The sequence below is a fragment of the Schistocerca nitens genome, chromosome 3 (genome assembly GCF_023898315.1).
Source record: "Schistocerca nitens isolate TAMUIC-IGC-003100 chromosome 3, iqSchNite1.1, whole genome shotgun sequence".
Taxonomy (NCBI): domain Eukaryota; kingdom Metazoa; phylum Arthropoda; class Insecta; order Orthoptera; family Acrididae; genus Schistocerca; species Schistocerca nitens.
In genome coordinates, this window is record NC_064616.1 from 572,669,180 (window position 1) to 572,690,484 (window position 21,305).

Genomic DNA, 21,305 nt, shown 5'->3' on the forward strand with positions numbered 1-21,305 from the left:
CTCATGAGATAGTTTTTTTGTTTTAAACTTAGTAAACGTGCAGGTTAGTGTACCTACGAGCTATGTAGTTCTGCCTGACGAAATATTTGTGCGTTTATGTTTTCGAACGCAAGCTTAATACACTTTTCAATATGCACTATGTGAGTGCTATTCCAGTCAATGGACGTCACTTTCAACCTCATCATCTTAATTACACACACAGCACACACGAATAATGTTTACAAAACGTGGCCCAGCTTCATATTACAAATGAGAACAATATTTGCAAAGAGCTTACAGTCATAACGATGTTAACTTACAGATGCTGTATAGTCGATATAGGTACAGTAAAATATTGCTTTGCTATTGTATGAAATTAATCTAAAATGGAATAAATAAAATTACATACAAATAAGATTACAAACATTATGTGTAGTACAGAAATACTGTGTGTTGCTAATTAGTTGTTACAATTTTAGGAGATAAATTCTAATATATGACATAATAAGCAATGCACATGTTTTCATTATGCAATGTTTCAATGACACATAAGCAGTTTTTGGGGGCCTTTATATTGAATGTTTTTTATGGAATATTAGGCTTAAGTTATTTTAAAAAAGTGAAAGCTTCTTCAAAGTTATTTAGGAAGGGGGTGTTAACTGACACTGTCTGTTCATTCAGAATGAGATCAGGGAACCTGTTTTTATGTGTATGAATCTCAATCTCCTCTAAGAGATTCAATGTGAAACCCTTGTCTTTGAGGTGTAATATCTGCAGGTTGTTTTCTATATTCTCAACTGTATGATTGTTTTCTGCAAGATGGGTGGCAAAAGCAGATTTGCTTAGGTTTTTCAGAAGTAGGGCATCAAGGTGTTCCTTGAATCTTGTTTCAAAAGCTGTACCTGTTTGGCCAATGTAGAATTTAGGACAGTTGTTACACTTGAGTTTATAAATTCCAGATCTTTTATGGGGTATGCTATTATGTGGAAGTGAGTGTATGACTCTTTGTTGGAGTTTGTTATTGGTAGAGAAACTGATTTTGACATTCTTCTTCTTGAATAGGTTGGAAATTTTGTATGAAAGTGGGCCTATATATGGTAGGGCTACATATTTTACTGATTTTTTGTCTTTCATAATTATTGTGGCTGTTGCTTGTTGCAAAGACTTATTGCTAGCAATTTTTTCTTTTGTTTTTTGAGAGAGTGTGTCTATGATTGAAACATCATAGCCATTATTTTGGGCAATTGATTTGATTATGCTGATTTCTTTGTGCTGTTCAGTGGGGGTGAGGGGGACTTTATGCATACGATGTAGCATTGACCGGAAATTAGCCATCTTATGTTGGTTCGGGTGGCAGGATGTGTTATTGATGGTAACATCTGTGGTTGTTGGTTTTTGAAAGATACCAAAATGGTGTTTGTTATTTATGTTTGATATTTTGAGATCCACAAAATTGATGCTATTATTTATTTCATGCTTCACTGTGAATTTGATGTTGTGTAATTTGTTCAGATCTTCAGCTAAGGTATCAATTTCGCTGCTGTTACCATCAAAAAGTAATAGAGTGTCATCTACGTATCTCTTGTAGTAAATTATTTTACTGTTCATTTGGTTATTGGGTGAGAAGAACTTTTGCTCAAGATGGTTAATGTAAATATCAGCTAATAATGGAGCAAGACTGCTACCCATTGCAAGGCCATCATTTTGTTTATAGACTTTATTATTGAAGGTGAAGTAATTATTAGACAAGACGAGTGTGAGGATCTCTATTAACTCATATTTCTGGTAGATTGATCTTTTTGTGTTTTAAGAGGTTACTTTTTATTATGTTAATTGTTTCATCTACTGCGATGTTAGTGTATAGGTTTACAATATCTAGTGAGGCAAATCTAGCTGTCGGTGGTATGTGGATGTCTTTGATATGTTCTACAAGGTCCACTGTGTTTTTAACTGTATAACTATGTTCGAACATGTAGTAGGTGGTAAGGAGATCCTTCACTTTTCTGCTTATGTAGTATGCTGGGCTGTTTCTTGAGTTCACAACAGGGCGTATGGGGGAATTTTCTTTGTGGATCTTAGGCTGTGACCGAAGGTTCGGTGCAGTTGGATTCATGGTAATGCAGTCCCGAATTTCATATTTATTTAAGAGGGATTCAAAACTGTTGAGTAATTTACGAAGTTTAGCTTGAAATTTTGCTGTGGGCTCTGATTCTAGTTCTGTGAAATTATTGGACTGAAAAAATTCTACAGTTTTTTCAATGTATTCCGATTCATACAAAACAACAACTGAATTTCCTTTATCAGCCTTTACCATGAGAGCTTTGTTAGCAGTAAGTTTATCATTGATATCTTTAAGAATTTTTTGTTCATTATTAATTATATTATTTTTTGAAAGCACGTGTTTAGTGATGAGTTTGTTGGCTTTAAATGCCTACGCATTTTTCTCATTGGACTTAAGTTTGGCAGTGTCACATGCCAGTTTTGTAGCTGCTATTAGGTCTTTTATGTTCTTATTAATTAATCTTGGGGTAATATTATGCTTTAAGCCTTTATCTAAGAGGTTAAGTTCATTGGGATTGAAAGAAATATCTGTTGTGTTTACCACTCTGTTATAGAATATGTGCAATTGAGTGTTAAAATCAGACGTTTACCTCTTTTCCAATCACAAGAAAAATACTCAAAGCATTATATATATTTTTAAATGTCTGATGTGGCTCTGTTCAAGTATGTACATTATCATTAAAACAACAGTCAAATAAGGAAACACCTCTACTAATGTTTAAGAGTTGTAGGTATTTTCCTATTAGAAATTCATACCAGGGGAACATTTCTTGCCGTAATTAAATTTTTTATCTACTTTTTGGCATCTTGTTATTACGTTCCTCCTGAAGAACCCCAAGAAGATTATATTCTATTAAAGTACTGTTTGCATACAAAAATTTGTATTTATGTTTATATTTTGAGACCTAAGTGTGGGTCTACATCACAGGAATCTGTATGTCTGCTTGTATTGCAACTGTCTCGCCAGTCTCCGGCCCGTTTCACATGTGTAATCTCCAACAGCTTGAGCATGGATTTCGTCTAATTAAATAGAATAGCAAGGGGTTGACAATGTCACTTAATTCCTCTGGGTATTTACTGTAGCTGCCAAATTTTTCAGACACCGTGCTAGTGCCATCAGCAGACATAGTAATTTTATACTCCACTGTGGGCAGATCCTTAGCACAAATCAGAAACATTCAAGAGATCCAAAATACAACACGAGGGACCTTAATGAGTAACTCTTCAATATCAAACAATAGATACAATTTGAAGTTTAATGCTTCCGACATTACTTCCTACTTCCTCTTTGTGATTTAAGTGTTCAGTGCGTTACCTAACGAACAACCGACACCATAAAAATATTGGTGACTAACATCTTGTCAAAAAGTTTATAGCAGACAGAGCACAAGCTGGAATAAAATAAGACCAGAGCAGGAACCTGGCTGTGCCCTTTTGAAAGAAAAAACATTCCGGCATTTGCCTTCACTTTAACATATATCCACTGTCTCAGAGAGCGTATCTGGTCAATGATACTGAGTAACTGTTTCATTAAGATCTATGCACTCTTCTGTTTACCATTCATTTCAATATTATTAATATTAAGGGTGATATTGTAGGCCATCAGAAAACAACGTCAGTCTCACTCCCTAACACATTTCACGTAACTTCGATTTTGTATTCTTAATTTCGTTCAACAAAGAAAGTTCTTATCTAATTTAAATTACTTTGTTCAGAATTTTATACCTGTGTTTGTATATGTTAACTTTGTCTGGGTTATTTCAAGCTTTTGATTCAATATACCATAGAATATTTTGGTGCCTACTGTAATCCAGATTCTTTTTGCAATCCAACTCTATTACCCAATCCAACTCTATTACCCAATCCAACTCTATTACCCAATCCAACTCTATTACCCAATCCAACTCTATTACCCAATCCAACTCTATTACCCAATCCAACTCTATTACCCAATCCAACTCTATTACCCAATCCAACTCTATTACCCAATCCAACTCTATTACCCAATCCAACTCTATTACCCAATCCAACTCTATTACCCAATCCAACTCTATTACCCAATGTCACTCTATTACCCAATGTCACTCTATTACCCAATGTCACTCTATTACCCAATGTCACTCTATTACCCAATGTCACTCTATTACCCAATGTCACTCTATTACCCAATGTCACTCTATTACCCAATGTCACTCTATTACCCAATGTGATTCTATTACTCAATGTGACTATTACTCAATGTGATGAATTTAGAATAGGAATAATATTCTAAGTGAATACGCTCCCTGTCTGATAGCTAAGGGCACTGCTTGTCTCACACGCTGAACGTTGTTCTGTGTTCTGACCAACATTGGATGTCTTTTAGCCTCTTGTTTTAATGTTGAATCAGTTGATCTGAAGTTCTTTACCACAAACTTGATCATGTTACAGGATGGAATTTGTCCCCTGCTACTCACATGACAATGTCTGCGAAACTGTGTGACAACAGTATAACTGCCACTTTTCAAATATGTCTCAATGATGAACACTCGATGCTCACTGGACCACTTCTCTAAGGCAACAAACTGCCTTGAGCAACCTTGACAACACCATGCTTCCCATCACCCTCGTCCATGTGACTGCCTACTGTGCACAAATGAAAACTCAGGTATTTCTGCTGCTCACAGTACACGACACACACAAGCCTTCCCCGAGAATCAGTCTACCTATTAATGACAACAATGTCAATATCCCCCAGAAGTTCCCGAGACTGGCCTGAACGTAGACAGAAGCAAGAAAGGGACTTTAATTTAAATATATAGATACTTATTCTTTACTAAGGTTTCAGTGACATTGTAATTCTGTCAGACAGCAAAGGACTTGGAAGAGCAGTTGAACTGAATGGACAGTGTCTTGAAAGGAGGTTATAAGATGAACATCAACAAAATCAAAACGAGGATAATGGAATGTAGTCGAATTAAGTCGGGTTATGCTGAGGGAATTAGATTAGGAAATGAGACACTTAAAGTAGTAAAGGAGTTTTGCTATTTGGGGAGCAAAATAACTGACGATGGTCAAAGTAGAGAGGATATAAAATGTAGACTGGCAATGGCAAGGAAAGCGTTTCTGAAGAAGAAAAATTTGTTAACATCGAGTATAGATTTAAATGTCAGGAAGTCGTTTCGGAAAGTATTTGTATGGAGTGTAGCCATGTATGGAAGTGAAACATGGACAATAAATAGCTTGGACAAAAAGAGAATAGAGGCTTTCAAAATGTGGTGCTACAGAAGAATGCTGAAGATTAGATGGGTAGATCACGTAACTAATGAGGAGGTATTGAATAGAATTGGGGAGAAGAGGAGTTTGTGGCACAACTTGACTAGAAGAAGAGATCGGTTGGTAGGACATGTTCTGAGGCATCAAGGGATCACCAATTTAGTATTGGAGGGCAGCGTGGAGGGTAAAAATCGTAGAGGGAGACCAAGAGATGAATACACTAAGCAGATTCAGAAGGATGTAGGCTGCAGTAGGTACTGGGAGATGAAGAAGCTTGCACAGGATAGAGTAGCATGGAGAGCTGCATCAAACCAGTCTCAGGACTGAAGACAGCAACAAGGTTTCAATGCGTTTTGTACACACTGTCTAGTAACTCGACACTTGCCCATCACATCACTCAAATACTATCTTTAATGGCAGTAATACTGTTTATTTCATATTTATCTAAACAGGCACCACCACCACCACCACCACCACCACCACCACCACCACCACCACCACCACCAAGGGTGAGGAAATCCAGAACTGTCCCATGGGCACAGACACCAACAAGCACCCATCAAGCTCATTCATCGATAGGCACACGTAGTACAGGCTTCCTGCTAAGCACGGTTTCTGCACACGCGTGACACTCTTGCTGACTGTAAGCATATCAGCAGTTTGCCTACTACTGCCCGTAGGCACCCTAGCTGGAACAGCATGATTTAGGGCATGACCTGTTTACAAATTGCAATGAAAATTATTTTGATATGAGGGAAGCATTCAGTTATCTACACATTCTAGTAAAAATGTCATACTTCAAGTAGTTTCCCAAGTAAGGAAGTGCGACATTTCAGAATAAGCCATAATACAGGTAAACTACTGTAACACAGTTGGTCTACACAAACCTATATAGGCAAAAATTTAAATTTAATTATGAAGGACCAAAACAGTACAGTTGATGTGCAGGAATTCTGTCTTACATCAACATAAAAACCTCTTGTAATATTGGTAGAATAATATTAACAGACATTTATTTTCAAACAATCTTACCAACTCCAAAAATTCTCCATGTATGTTTCCACCAAAGAGCTCGAACTTTCCACCAGGTTTCATTTCCATCACAACAGGACCATTGGTGAAAGCCTGTACTAGCTGTAACAATTAAAAAAATGTCAGAACAGCAGATTATAATTTTACTTCAAAGCTAACCAATGGTACATTTTTTACCTCAATATTTGTGAGAGCATTGTAAACTTCTTCCTTCCTGCACTGGAGCTTCACAGACATTGTCAAAGTAGTTGTGCTCAGTTTCTTTGATGACCCTTCTTTGCTTGGACTGTCCATTTTAACCTGAAAATTATTAGATATATTCGACCACATTACAGTACTGAAACTGTATTTCAATTTTTTTATATTTACTGCAATTACCCAAATAAATCTAGATAACACAAAAAACCACAGTACCTTGCTTTTGAAACCAGCAGTTAAGCTAGCAAGGCTGTCTTGTTTTGTTGCTTGCTCATCTTCTTTCTTTGGCAGTATCATGCCCTTAGCAAATTCTGTGGAAATTTAAAGGACTATAAGTTTGAACATTTATTTTATAAATATGTGATACAAAACTCTTGATACAATACTGATAACACAGTCTTACCTTCCCTTAATGCTTTTATATATTTTGCCAACTGACTTCGAATAACATCCCTTGCATCTTTGGCGATAAGTTCCTTCAGTCTGTCAGCCTCCACACTGCGAGTTCTTACACTGAAGTCTACCTGTAAGTTTAACAGTGAACTACAATGTTAACCAAGTCTGGGATGATAATTCAAATCAATTGCTGGCCAACATTTAAAGTGCCACAGACTAATGCTAGGACTTTTAATTAAATGTGTGCAAGACTAGTGTACTTTCAGTTACAAAACAGTTGTTTAAAATAATAATGGTCATATGGAAAGAAGCACAAAATTCTGAGAACCAGCTGAAAAATGAAAGTACATTTAAATTTGAGACAAGAACCTATTTCTGCCTGAAATAATATTTAGTCATTAAAGGAGCTCTCTTTAGAGTAGCGAGAAATGGCATGTGGAGCATCACATGCCTGCACAAATGCAGAACTTCTTACATGCAAATCCAGGTGGGTCATGGGACATTTGAGTCAGTTAAGACTTTGGCAGTAGCATATATATAATGAGACGGATAAAATTGTCAAGTTCTAGCGAAGTGACACATTGTTTCTTTAGCTGTACGGCATGTCTGTTCAAAGCGATACCACATAAATGGCATACAGCAGGTGAGACAGTTTGAGACTCAGCACTCTTTCACTTGCCAATCTCTGCAATCAATAGTGAAGTTGGACTGAACGGGTGGGAAGGGGAGAGGAGGGGGGGGGGGGGTGTATATAGATAGGCACTATAACTGACAAAACCAAGTATAACAGCAGTGTCTGACTGAAAACAGTGGGGTAGGAGGAAAATTATTGTTTACCAGTACTGTTCAATCGAAATGATTCTAGCATCCAACTGACAGGCAAATTGAGAAAATTTCTATCTTCCCACAAATTAATGGTTTAAGTGGTTGGAAAGCAAATTACACAGTTTGGTGGATGTGGATGAAACAGATTAAGAAACTATTTAAGCTCATACTGACACCATGTTCTTGCTGCCTGTGAGGGATAGTTTCAATTTCACAAAGGCATAACAAAAATTGCAGCTGATGACAGTGCCTCCAGAGTGCAGACCGATTATGAAAAAGTCTTTTCAAAGGCAAGGGCTTTGAAGTGTTGTGTAGTGATTGGTTTAAACTAAAAATGGGGACTTAATGACCAAGCCTTGATCCAAGTAAGAAATTATATTTTCACACAAGAGGTGGTTTCCTTCAACTATCTTAAGCAGCCTAGAGAGTAAATAAAATGACACACATAATAAGACTACAAAATTATTTATTTATCCATGTGAAAAGCATCAGACTTCGGTACACAAGATAAGACTACATAATGATAGCAAATGACACAAAGGTTGTGTCCAAATGTAGATGGAGACGGGGAAAAGCACGATTGTGTGTGCTGTGAATGTGTTAGAAGTTCACATGATCCAGATAACTCATGCTGATTTTCATGACCAAAAATCTCTCAAACAGTATTAAAATATTTTCCTGGCACATTGAAACTATGTGCCAGACCAGAACTCAAACCAGGGTCTTTTGCCTTTCACAGGTAAGTGCACTACTAACTGACCTATCCAAGGAGGACTCAAGACCTGCCCCCATAGCCTTACTTTCATCAGTTCGACTTCTGCCACTTTCCGAAAGGCAAAGGCCACATTCGAGTCCCAGGTCTGTACACAGTAACAATATGCCAGGAAAGTGCAAAATTAGGGCATATTCTGTTCCAAAGTGAAAATTCACTATTGAACATTAAAATAAATGGATGTGAAAGTTAAAACTGTGGAGTGAACTGGGATTCAAACTCTGACACCTGCCTTTCAGAGCAGTGCACCACCAGTTTCATCATTTGAGCACATTTCCCAGACCAACTGAAAACTTCACCATCTCCCAGGCTCCTCCCATTTAATTCAGAACTCTGTATTGACTTCTCCACAGTGCTGTGACTAGGGCCACGAGCAAGGCTACAGTGCAGGGTTTTGGCTTACCCACAACTCAACTCAGGGTTGTCGCTAACAATTATTCTAATGTGAATAATTTCTGTACTTGTATGTGAAAGTCTTAGCTTTCAGATCTTCATACCATAACAATTCACTTTGTGTACGTTTGTATTAATAAAACAAAGTAGTGTGTTGACCGATTTAATTTTTGACACAATGTTGCATTCAAATATGCACATTAAATCCATTTCATTTCTTTCCAGTTGAGTGTTGTCTGTGTTTTCGCACAGAAAGCGTCAAAAAACCCGATATCATGGCTTGGATTTCACAGAAGCACCATCTTCATTAAGTGCTTTGTCTTGCAATGTGTGGCAAGTTGTTGGCACCACAACAACTAATCAGTCCATCAAAGCAAAATTTGACATAACTGCTCAAGAACCCAATCATACGGCTGAAATGATTTACAGCCCTCGTTGTTGTTGTTGTTGTCGTCGTCTTCTGTCCAAAGACTGGTTTGATGCACCTCTCCACGCTACTATGTTCTATGCCTGCTCATATCCAAATAACTACTGCAACTTACACCCTTTCGAATCTGATTACTGTATTCATCTCTTGGGCTTCCTCTATAAATTACAAATTTTACAACCCTACCTCCCCCCCCCCCCTCTCCCGCCCCAAAATCCTCCAATACTAAATTGGTGATCCCTTAATGTCTAAGAATGTGTCTTGTCAACCAATCCCTTCTTCTAGCTAGGTTGTGATATGATTTTTTTTTTTCCCTCTCCAGTACCACCTCATCAGTTACATAATCTACCCATTCAATCTTCAGCATTTCCTGCAGCACCACATTCCAAAAGATTCTATTCTCTTCTTGCCTCAACTGCTTATTGTCCATATTTCACTTCCATACATAGCTCCACTCCCCACTAATACTTTCAGAAAAGACTTCTTAACACTTAAATCTATATTCGATGTCCACAAATTTCTCTTCTTCAGAAACGCTTTTCTTGCCATTGCCAGTCTACATTCTACCAGTGGAAAAATGCTCCCATCAGAGCACAAGAAAGGCAAATATGCCCTTACTATTAAAAGACAGATTGAAAAGTGCGTACCAACTGCCTCATTCTACCTTCCTCAACGCGTTTAAAAATTTTTACAAAAATATTGGCATGCAAACATTCACAAAATTTTTAACATGTGTCACCTCTCACTCTCACACACTAGTCGATCACTGGAAGTCTCTCACGCTCATCCACTCTTAATTGCTCAGTCAATCTCACTCATTCGGCCCAACTCATTCTCATATTCTCTTTGTGGCTCTCCAACTGTCACTGCCTCTTGTCTCTCAGCCACAGTTGCTTTCATTCTGTCCTTGTACTACAGTCTCCTCTCACTGTCACTGCCTCTCTCTCATTATCTCTTAGTGTTAATATCTTACTCACTGCTACTGGCTTCTCTCTCTCTCTCTCTCTCTCTCTCTCTCTCTCTCTCTCTCTCCCCCCCTCCCCCACCCCACCCCACCCCGTTGTCATATACTCTGTCATGTACTCTGTGCAGGGTTTATATGCCGAAAAGGAAAAAAATTCCCGGATTTTTCCCAGATTTCCCAGTAAAAAATACACTTTTTCTGTGTTAAGTAAAATATACTTTCCCTCAGAACTGGGAAACTTATCAGTCCTTTGAATGGTTAAATGGTTAAGGTGTTATTCATTGGTGTATAATTTTCCCGCACTTTAGAAAAACGTTTTGGAAAAATCTGATGTGTGGCAACATTTTTCTGCATATTTTCATATTACAAAGGCGTAAATTTGAATTCCATGCAACACCGGTTATTTAACACGGCAACTCCAGCCTTCCTCCACAGATTCCGGAGTGATGATTGGCGGCTGTTGGCGATCTCTGACTGGTGGATGGTGATATCATAATGTGACCATCTGCGCCAGAAAAAGGCTTGTGCGTGTGTGTAGTTCGTGGCTGAATGAATGTTTGGCAGGAACGACTCTAGCGCCGGCTGGCGGAACGCGCCAGCACTAAGTTGTAGGCGCTGCTTAACTCTGCTGCGGTAGCCGACCGTTGTGTTTCTGCGGCTGTGCGCGCCATGGCAATTACAGTCAAAATTGCATTAGAAGGAAATTGGATTTTAAAAGGCCAAATTTGTCGACGTTATGCGACCCAAACTTAGAAAATGGTTTGGACTTGCTATCCTTATAGGGATTGTAAAAAAAGCAAGGACTGATTACTTGTCAACAAATCCATTGATAGACACACTGATATTTCGCAAAATTATGTCCCCACAACCGATTCAGACAAATATCATTTTTACATTTTTCCGACAACAACAATAAACCGGCTTTTCAAAGTGAAATTCGTAATTGATTATTTTTCCAAAAAGTTTAAAGAAACATTTAATCTAAGTCAAAACATCTCAATTGATGAAGTAATGACACCATGGTGTGGACAGTTAAATTTTAAAGTTTACAATCTGTCGAAAATTACGAAATACGGAATACTCATTCAGATGCTGTGCGATTTGAGTGGCATCGCCGCTACATGGAAAATTATTATAACAGTGTAGAACTTGCAGAGAAGTTACTTGAAAAGAAAATTCGAGTTTGTGGTACAATGCGGCAAAATAGTGGATTTCCGGAAAAATTAAAGTGCGCAAAAGTCAATGTGTTTGAAGCTTGTCATCAACAGAAAGGTGACAAGCGGCTGGCGACAAGCCAAGTAATCCAAATTAGCGCTGCCAGCGCCAAGCGAATAAATTTGTACGAGAAATGCAGCCGGCAAAGTGTTAAGTAGTGTGAAAACACAAATAGGTAAAGTTAATGGTTTAAATTAATATACATAGTGTAGATAGAAGAAAAGCTACACATTTACTTATAATATTTGTCTTTCTTGCTTATGTTACACTTTAAGATACATCACCCAAATGTGCCAGTAAAATTTTAAATGACATGTCTGGTCTTCTGGGCTCTAAATTCTTCTAAGTGACTGGTCCTCAAAGTGTTAAGTTTTATATGATAGTCACAACACTCTGCGATTTAAGAAATTCATCGTACATTCTCACACATAACAATTCATCTTGCGTAAAAGGAAATTTACTTTAAAAGTAACACTTTTCAAACCACTATTCGCAATATTTTCCTGCTACCTGTTAGAAATACGTTTGTTTTAACAGTTCCTAGAGAGCGTCAGAAACCAAGTGTTACCACGCGTGTGAAAAGAGGAGAATATTTGCCTTTTTTGTGCTCCAACAGGAGCATTTTTTCTGTTGCTTCCCTTCTTTTCCCTGCCACAGCAGGGAATTTCGCTAACAGGAAAAGAACTTTACGGGCCTGTAAAATTTTTATATTTTACTTATATGAAACTCAAATAACACAGAACTAATTTTACACTTTAGACTGGATTTTATATGCAAAAAAAATTTGGCATGTGTTTCAGCACTACAATGTGGAGTTCCCAGAACTGTTCTGATGATAACAGAGACATTTTACATCATATTTCACTATACTACATCACTTTATAAACTACCCCTTTGCCTCACACTGCATTTTATATGCATATTTTATGTGCATACGTAGCGTAACTTTGAACCTCTGTATCTCTGAAATGGATAGAGATATCTAGAGAATTTTCAAGGCTGTTAAAGACCAGAATGTTAGAAATACATCATAAATATTACAGCCATTTGCTGTGCACAGCCGTCTTGGAACCTGCGACTTGGGTATGGCCCACTACTGACAGAAAAAGAAGTGAAAAATGCTTTTTCTGGTGTTTTCTCAGGAACTGCCCATGAATTTCTGCAAAGGGTATATCTGTCAGTTTATTTAAATCATGGGTATACCCCTCTTCAACCAAGTTATTTAATTTTTACATGCATGAATAGGGTAACTTTGAACCTCTATATTTGGCAAAGGGATACAGATGTCACAAATATTATCAAGGTTTTTCTAGATCAGGATCTTAGATATACATTTTGAAAATTTCAGCCATTTGCTGTGCATAGCCATATCTTGGAATCCTCGGTTAGGCTTTGATCCACTGGTGACGACCCTCTTTGGGGTTTGCTCTATTTGCGTAAGCAGGAGGAAGTATGTAATATTGCTACTATGACCCTGTAACGTCAAGCAGTTATTAAAACAATCACTCTGTTGGGTATACAAATGATCCCTAGCCGAAGGGCTATCCAAAATACATGACCCTGCCTTTTTATCACCAATGGATCCAAGATATCAGCACCAGAACATCAAATTTTTATGCACAGTGTTTTGAAAAGTACTGCTAAGTGTGATGCTCCATGTATCCCAATACCCTCTCTACTTTGGCCATCATCAGTTATTTTGTTCCCCAAACAGCAAAACTCTTCTACTTTAAGTGTGTCATTTTCCTAATCCAATTCCCTCAGCATCAACTATGGGAAGATATAACCGTCATTTGACTATGATACACTTTATTACATGATCTAGATTTCAGCCTTGGGCCATTCTTAAGTGTCAAAAATGTCAAAAACCATCTGACCTGTGTTCCACATAAAACTAGGTCATGTAATAATGCGTACCATACAGTCAAATGGCAGTTAGATCTTAAGTTTTATACAGCTAGCTCCACATGAAGGAATAAATCATTATTTTTACTAAATTCCATTACCTTTGTTTTGCTTTTGCTTATGCCCATCTTACATACTCCTTGCAAGATACTGTCCACTCTGTTCTTCCAAGTCCTTTGCTGTCTCTGACCGAATTACAATGTCACTGGCAAATCAAGGTTTTTATTTATTTTCCCTAAACTTTAATTCCTACTCCAAATTTTTCTTTGGTTTCCTTTACTGCTAGCTCAATATACTAAGTGAAGAACATTATGGATAGGCTACAACCCTATCTCACTCCCTTCTCAACCACTGCTTCCCCTTCATGCCCCTTGACTCATAACTGCCATCTTGTTTCTGTACAAATTGTAATTAGCCTTCCACTCCCTGTATTTTACCCCTGCCACCTTTACAATTTGAAAGAGTATTCCAGTCAACATTGTCAAAAACATTCTCTAAGCCTGCAAATGCTACAAATGTAGGTTTGCCTTTCCTTAACCTGTCTTAACGTGAGTCATATTGTCAGTATTGCATTGTGTGTTCCTACATTTCTCTGAAATCCGAACTGATCTTTCTCAAAGTTGGCTTCTAGCAGTTTTTCCATTCTTCAGAAAACAATTAGTGTTGTTATTGTACACGATTTATTAAACTGATAGTCTGCGCCAGATGGACGAGTTTCGTCATGGCTAGCTGTCCTGAGGCTAACCATAGTTCTCACAGAAAGCTGTATACTCCTGGGGCCTTGTTTTGGCTTAGTACCTCCAATGCTGTCAAATTATTCTCTCAGTATCTTATCTCCCACCTCATCTTCATCTACCTCCTCTTCTGTTTCTAAAATCCTGCCCTCAAATTCAACTGTTCATCGAATAAAACACCCTGAAACTCCTTCCAGAACAAAAGATAACATTTGACACCACCATATAAGCTGCGGCCAACCAATCTCGTGAACTGCACTTTTTGGACACCCAAAGTACTAGAAAAACTTACGTTTTGGCTAAAACATGTTCCAATGGCCATACTGTATTAGCTCTTGGCTCTTCAGGCACTGCTACCATGCTGATGGAAGGAGGCTAAAAGCACATTTGAATATTAAACTGTCACTAAACATGCAATTCACAGAAAACCCAACATATAACATTTCAAAAACACACACAACATTTCGAAAACACACACAACATTTCGAAAACACACACAACATTTCGAAAACACACACAACATTTCGAAAACACACACAACATTTCGAAAACACACACAACATTTCGAAAACACACACAACATTTCGAAAACACACACAACATTTCGAAAACACACACAACATTTCGAAAACACACACAACATTTCGAAAACACACACAACATTTCGAAAACACACACAACATTTCGAAAACACACACAACATTTCGAAAACACACACAACATTTCGAAAACACACACAACATTTCGAAAACACACACAACATTTCGAAAACACACACAACATTTCGAAAACACACACAACATTTCGAAAACACACACAACATTTCGAAAACACACACAACATTTCGAAAACACACACAACATTTCGAAAACACACACAACATTTCGAAAACACACACAACATTTCGAAAACACACACAACATTTCGAAAACACACACAACATTTCGAAAACACACACAACATTTCGAAAACACACACAACATTTCGAAAACACACACAACATTTCGAAAACACACACAACATTTCGAAAACACATATAACATTTCGAAAACACATATAACATTTCGAAAACATCAGGAACGAGAAAGGTTCTTCAGGCATGCCAATCATTGTATGGGATGAATGTACAATGGCTCACAAGAGGTCACTGGAATCATCAGTCGATACACTGAACGACTTGGGAAATAATCAGGTTCCATTTGGTGGAGCATTGGCATTACTATCCAGTGATTTCAGGCAGACGTTTCCAGTCATTGTCATGTCCAATTATGCCTCACACAATACCAGCTGATAAATTGCATGCCTCCTTGAAATATTCAACTTTCTGGAGTGCAGCGAAAAAAATGCATTTAATAACAAATATGAGAGTTTATCTTCAAACATTTTGAAGATAATTACTCAAGGTCAGTAACGGCACAGAACCTGTAACTCCAGAAATAGGAAACATCACCTTCCCATCTACTTTCTGCAACATAATGAATTCCAAAGCGCCAAAATGAATTATCAAAAATCACACATGGCTGAGTGAAGAAATATTCTAGTGGCTAAACAATGTGGACTTCTAAACAGAATTGCAGGTGAAATAGTGATGCACAACTCCATTGGCTTTCTAGTGAGCTAAAGTGAAGTAGTGAATTTTTCACAGCAATTTCTTAATTCTTTCTCTGTTTCCAGATCACCATCGCACATCTGAATTTGAAAATTGGAGTACCAATTATATTACTCTGAAACTTCAATTAGCCGAAGTTACGCAATGGCACCCAATTAGCAGTTAAAATTTTATGAACAATCCAACTGAGGCAACAATTCTGAGTGCATCTCATAAGGGTGAAGACATACTACTTCCACGAATACCACTCATTCTAAACAACATGGCATTCGAGTTCAAACGAGTCCAATTTTCAATATGTCTTGTGTTCACCATGACTATTAATGAAACACAAGGGCTCTCTTTGCAAATGCGCAGTATGAATTTTAAAAAAATTGCTTCTCTCATTGGTAAATATATGTCACATGCTGAGTCTGTAAACCATGTAATCTTTATGTTTATGTAGAAAATAAATAAACAAAAAATTGTCAAACCACTTTTTTTTTACAATAAAAAATGATTTTCTGAGAAAACATTCTTTTTCCTTCCTTTCCTTTCCTTCCACACAGTCACAGTAACTTAAGACAGGATATTGAACTGAATGATGTGCTTTCACAGTGAATTTGTCTTCACTGCGTTTAGGTAGCTTTTAATAGTTCAGCCTCAGGTAACACAAATCATTCATTACCAGTCCTGACTTGTTAGCAGGTTTGCTTTTAAAAAAGAATATAGTGAAAAAACTACATTTTACAAATGAGTTACTGTGTAACATTCAAGTACATGTAGTTTTGAACAGAAATTAGTTTTATTTTGCAATATAGTTTCCTAATGCTGTATTTTTTTTTCTTTTAAAAAATGTGTGATTACTTGCTACGAAGATGGAACTGGTAATGATACCACATTTGTTTGACCTGAGACTGAAATGTTACAATAGAAACTGTTTAGATGTCTGTTATTGTGTTCCCCTCAAGTAGAATGACTAGTTCGTGTTGAGGCTTTGAATCAATAGGGGAAGCATGCTCAGATGGTGTAATTTGTAGTGCACATTTCAAGAAATTTGGGGATCTAGATTTGCATCCCACAGTGGCACACAGTTTTAACTTATCACATACAACCTCCATAGCAAATACTCTGCTTGGTTTAAATGTATTTATTTTAATCCTAAAACTGAAAATACTTTTACTCGGTTTTAAAATGTACATCAAACAAACTTTTGCACTACTTATCAGCATACCAATTTGTAAATTTAAGCTTCCTGCATGTAAAATTATCAATACCTGAGAAACTACAAATGTGAAATCTAAGCAGTGCTATTACCTGTAGACCCTGCTATGAATCACATCTCTCATCACAGATCTTCAAGCAAAATATTTATGTCAACTACTACTGACCATAAAAACATTTTTAACATACATCAAAAATGCTTTTAAATAGTTCTCACACTTCATCATCAATAAAATGTCAAAAAACTCAACATTATTATAAATATAAAACTTACATCAACTTCTGATGCATCATACTCTTCGCTCAAATTAGGAATTTCTGCCGTGCCTTCTATTTCTGTCTTCTTTGAATCAAGAAGACAACCTTTCCATTTTAGCTTCAATTCCCATTCATAAAAAAATATTAATTTCCCTTTTCTGTTGTTTGCTACTGCTTCTCCCTCACATTTCTCCACCTCTGTTATACAACATTTAGCTGTGAAATAAATAAAACTTTACTGACGTCTTGCTGCTCATTTGGCTACACATACAAATGTTCGACATTAAGATAAAAATAAGTAGCACATAACTTTTGATACCTTGTGTTACAGCAGAGGTATCACAAATTTTAATTATTTTAAGATAGCTGAAAGAGGGGGGGGGGGGAGGAGGGGGAGGAGGAAGAGGAGGGGGAAGAGAAGAGAGAGAGAGAGAGAGAGAGAGAGAGAGAGAGAGAGAGAGAGAGAGAGGCAGGCAGGGATCTTTTGCTTACAAGGGAGAGAGCACAAAGAAAGCATAATAAGGATCCAGTCCAGTAGTTGCCTAAACTGGTTTAGGTATAATAGCAAAGATTTAGATGTGTGTTCAAATGGGGAAGTCAGTCACACTCTCCATAAATGGAACTGAAACCTTACTTGGTTTCAACACTAGATCTGAACAAAATCTAATAAATAAAGCTTTAGAGCAATAAAAAGCTTACCACAGTTAGATTTTCAGTTGAAGACCATTTCAGGTACAGTTTTATATTTTCTTTCTTACACTGATCAACTGAAACGTCAAGCCTTCCCTAACTAATACGAGCCTTAAGTTTCCTAACCATGTAATACTGTAAGTACAGTATTTTGGTGGATACCACATAACAGAAATTGAATACTACACTTTAATTATTCAATAATATCATTGAATGGCAGCAGAAGCACTTTCTTTCATGACAGAAAAATGATAATTTGCATAATTTCTTACAGTAATGAGAGCAGAGAGATTGTGAGGTACTGCTGTTTATTATTTGTGGCAACTTCTTACTCATCTACATCTACATCCATACTCCGCAATCCACCATACGGTGCATGGTGGAGGGTACTTCGTACCACAACTAGCATCATCTCTCCCTGTTCCACTCCCAAACAGAATGAGGAAAAAATGACTTCCTGTATGCCTCTGTACGAGCCCTAATCAGCATAAAGAGTCTTTTCCCCCTTTGGTGTAGGAAGCACAGTTGCAACATTGCATATGTTGTGTCCTATGTTTTCATACTAAGACATGCCAATATTTTATCAGTATATGCCACTATTTATGATACCAGAACAAAATGAAATGAATACTTCCACTATTTGGGGCACAAAAGGAGTACAGCTTCTCTGCAACATGGAAACAACTGCTGTGGGGCTGACAGACAACTTTTTCAAAAATCCCTTCATTAGGAGAAAAATGAAAGACAACAGGAAAATGAAACAGTAAAATGAATCTGTTCCTGGATCGAAAGGAACACTGAGTACAGAAGTAATAAAGGACATCCAGTAAAGTTTAAAATTTCAGCATACTACTAACAAACAGCTGTTGATAACAGACAGTTTCCAGTACAATAACTGAGGAGGGGAAGGAACAGGGAAGCAAGGAAATTCATGATGAGAATGTAGAAGCCAAGAGAGAAAAATACTAGTGTCAATGAAGACAAAGAGAATGGCAACAGCTGTAAAGCTGATGTTATCATCTCTCAACATTTAGAATGCTGGTATTGGGAGGAGGAAATGCCATGTTCCCGCTGTTATATTTCACAGTGTTCTCTGTAAGCAATAATTAAAAGGTGCAGAAAGTATCATGCTCACCCATAACCCAGCCGTTGTATGTCAAATACAGGAAAACATTTGCTGTCCAACTGATGCATCACATGTTGCAGCTCATCCTATTGTTAATTAAACAGTGTGGATCATCCACCACCTTTCATCTCTTCTGAAGGAAGATTTGGGTTTAACGTCCTTTTGACAATGACATCACTGGAGACAGAACACGCTCAGATAGAACTGGAGTTAGGTATAGGAAATCGAAAATGTCCTTTTCAAAGAAACCATCCTGACAACTTAACAGATTGAAGGAAACTACATCAAATCTAAATGTGGATAAGTGGACAGGGATATGGACTCTTGCTCCTTCTGAATTAGAGTAATTCTGCAAAGGGACTTCACAAAGCAAGTTACACATTATTAAGTGAATTAACTTTTACTGAATGCTGCACTACACTTCAAAGTGACAAATACACGATGCTGTTTTTCAACTTAGTCACAAAGTATCTGTAAGCAAAGGACTGCATGTTCTACCAATCACTCAATTCCTCATTCATTCACACAAATCTGCTCCATGGTCACAGAAGCATTAGGTGAGCCTTCCCAAAATCTCTTCTCCCTCATACACACTTTCAACTTGTCAAAAAGATTGTGCAAGATCTGGGCTTCCCAACTGGCAACACCCACATCTGTGTGGCCTTGTAATGAAATGGCGCCAACAATTTGACCAAATGGAAGCAATACTACATTTGGCCCAAATACAGGCAGAATTTCACAGTGGATCTGTGTGTAATTTTGACAGAAAGAATCTTACTGTCCCATGTACTTCAACTTTGGAGCATGTTTCCAGCTGCCACATCATTTCATTTGTACTTTATGATGCATCTGTTAACCATTATGTAGCAGAAATGTTTCTGCAGAAAACTCTAAAAATATACTCTTCTAACAATAAACCACTCTTGTTGCACAATGCTCTTAGTGTGGGACAAGGGTAACTTACTTTCTGAAATCAAAATTATGGGGGGGGAAAAAAAAACAACAACTCTCACACCTAACCACTGCCTCTGGCTGCCAGAAAAAGCACTCGTGTGTGTGTGTGTGTGTGTGTGTGTGTGTGTGGGCGCGCGCGCGCGCGCGCACGCACACACACACGCACACACACACACGCGCGAGTTGAGCTTGCATGAAAATGGGTGTGTGTTGTCTACTTCCTAAGAAGGCCTTTTGGCTTACATAATGAGTAGCAATCTGTCTTCTTAAAAAGACTAATTATTCCATCCTGGATTTCCCACTGTTTTACTTTTTGAAGTCCCTATACATGACCACTGCACCACTTCAACACAGCATTTTTTTCCCCACACAATCCAACACTCATTGCTTTTTACAAACCAAATTAATACAGCAAGATAGGTTGGTTTAAATACCTAAAGGCAAACTATAAAGTCAGCTTTGAAAAACGAGTGATCTTCAAACAGTGCCAAAATGAATAACTTACAAGTAGATATCCTTGGTGCAACAAAGCAGCTAACTCAATAAAGGCAAAACTTCTGATCCAGACTGTATACTAATTAGGTGCCTTTCAGAATATGCCAATACAATAGGTCCACACTTAGCCATCATATACAACCATTTGCTTGACAAAAGACCTGTACCTAGAGACTACAAAGTTTAGCAAGTCTCACTAATACTCAGGGAAGAGCACAGGAATAATCCGCTGAATGACAGAAACCTGTCACAGACGTCTATTTGCAGTAGGATTTTGGAATACGTTCTAAGAAAAATAGGTATTAAGCAACTTCTCATCTAATTGCATGCCTACAGAGTATCATCTCAGTTGTGTGACTGGATTTGTGATTTCCTGTTGGAGAGGACACAGTTCGTAATAACTGACGAAGTCATCAAGCAAAATGGAAGCAATATCTCCTGTTCCCCAAGGAAGTGTTATAGGTCCTCTGCTGTTCCTGATATACATAAACAACTTATGAGAACCTGTGCAACCCTCTTATATGATGATGTCATTTACCATTATATGATGCTGTCATTTACCATGTAGTGAAGTCTTCAGAAGATCGCCGGCCGAGGTGGCCAAGCGGTTCTAGGCACTACAGTCCGGAACCGCGCGACCGCTACGGTCACAGGTTCGAATCCTGCCTCGGACATGGATGTGTGTGATGTTCTTAGGTTAGTTAGGTTTAAGTAGTTCTAAGTTCTAGGGGACTGATGACCTCAGAAGTTAAGTCCCATAGTTCTCAGAGCCATTTGAACCATTCAGGAGATCAAAATTGCTTGCAAAATAATT

At 37.7% G+C, this 21,305-nt stretch overlaps 1 protein-coding gene across 1 annotated transcript in view; it reads right to left on the reverse strand.

The window, feature by feature from the left end:
* Positions 1 to 21,305, reverse strand: part of LOC126248482 (activator of 90 kDa heat shock protein ATPase homolog 1) — a 107,174-nt gene that overhangs the window by 13,975 nt on the left and 71,894 nt on the right. Inside the window, exons 4-8 of the mRNA XM_049949500.1 lie at positions 17,243 to 17,442; positions 6,929 to 7,049; positions 6,742 to 6,836; positions 6,505 to 6,627; positions 6,328 to 6,429 (exon numbers count right to left, since the gene is read on the reverse strand). Coding sequence (XP_049805457.1) covers positions 6,328 to 6,429; positions 6,505 to 6,627; positions 6,742 to 6,836; positions 6,929 to 7,049; positions 17,243 to 17,442 — 641 coding nt within the window. The remainder of the gene's footprint in view (positions 1 to 6,327; positions 6,430 to 6,504; positions 6,628 to 6,741; positions 6,837 to 6,928; positions 7,050 to 17,242; positions 17,443 to 21,305) is intronic.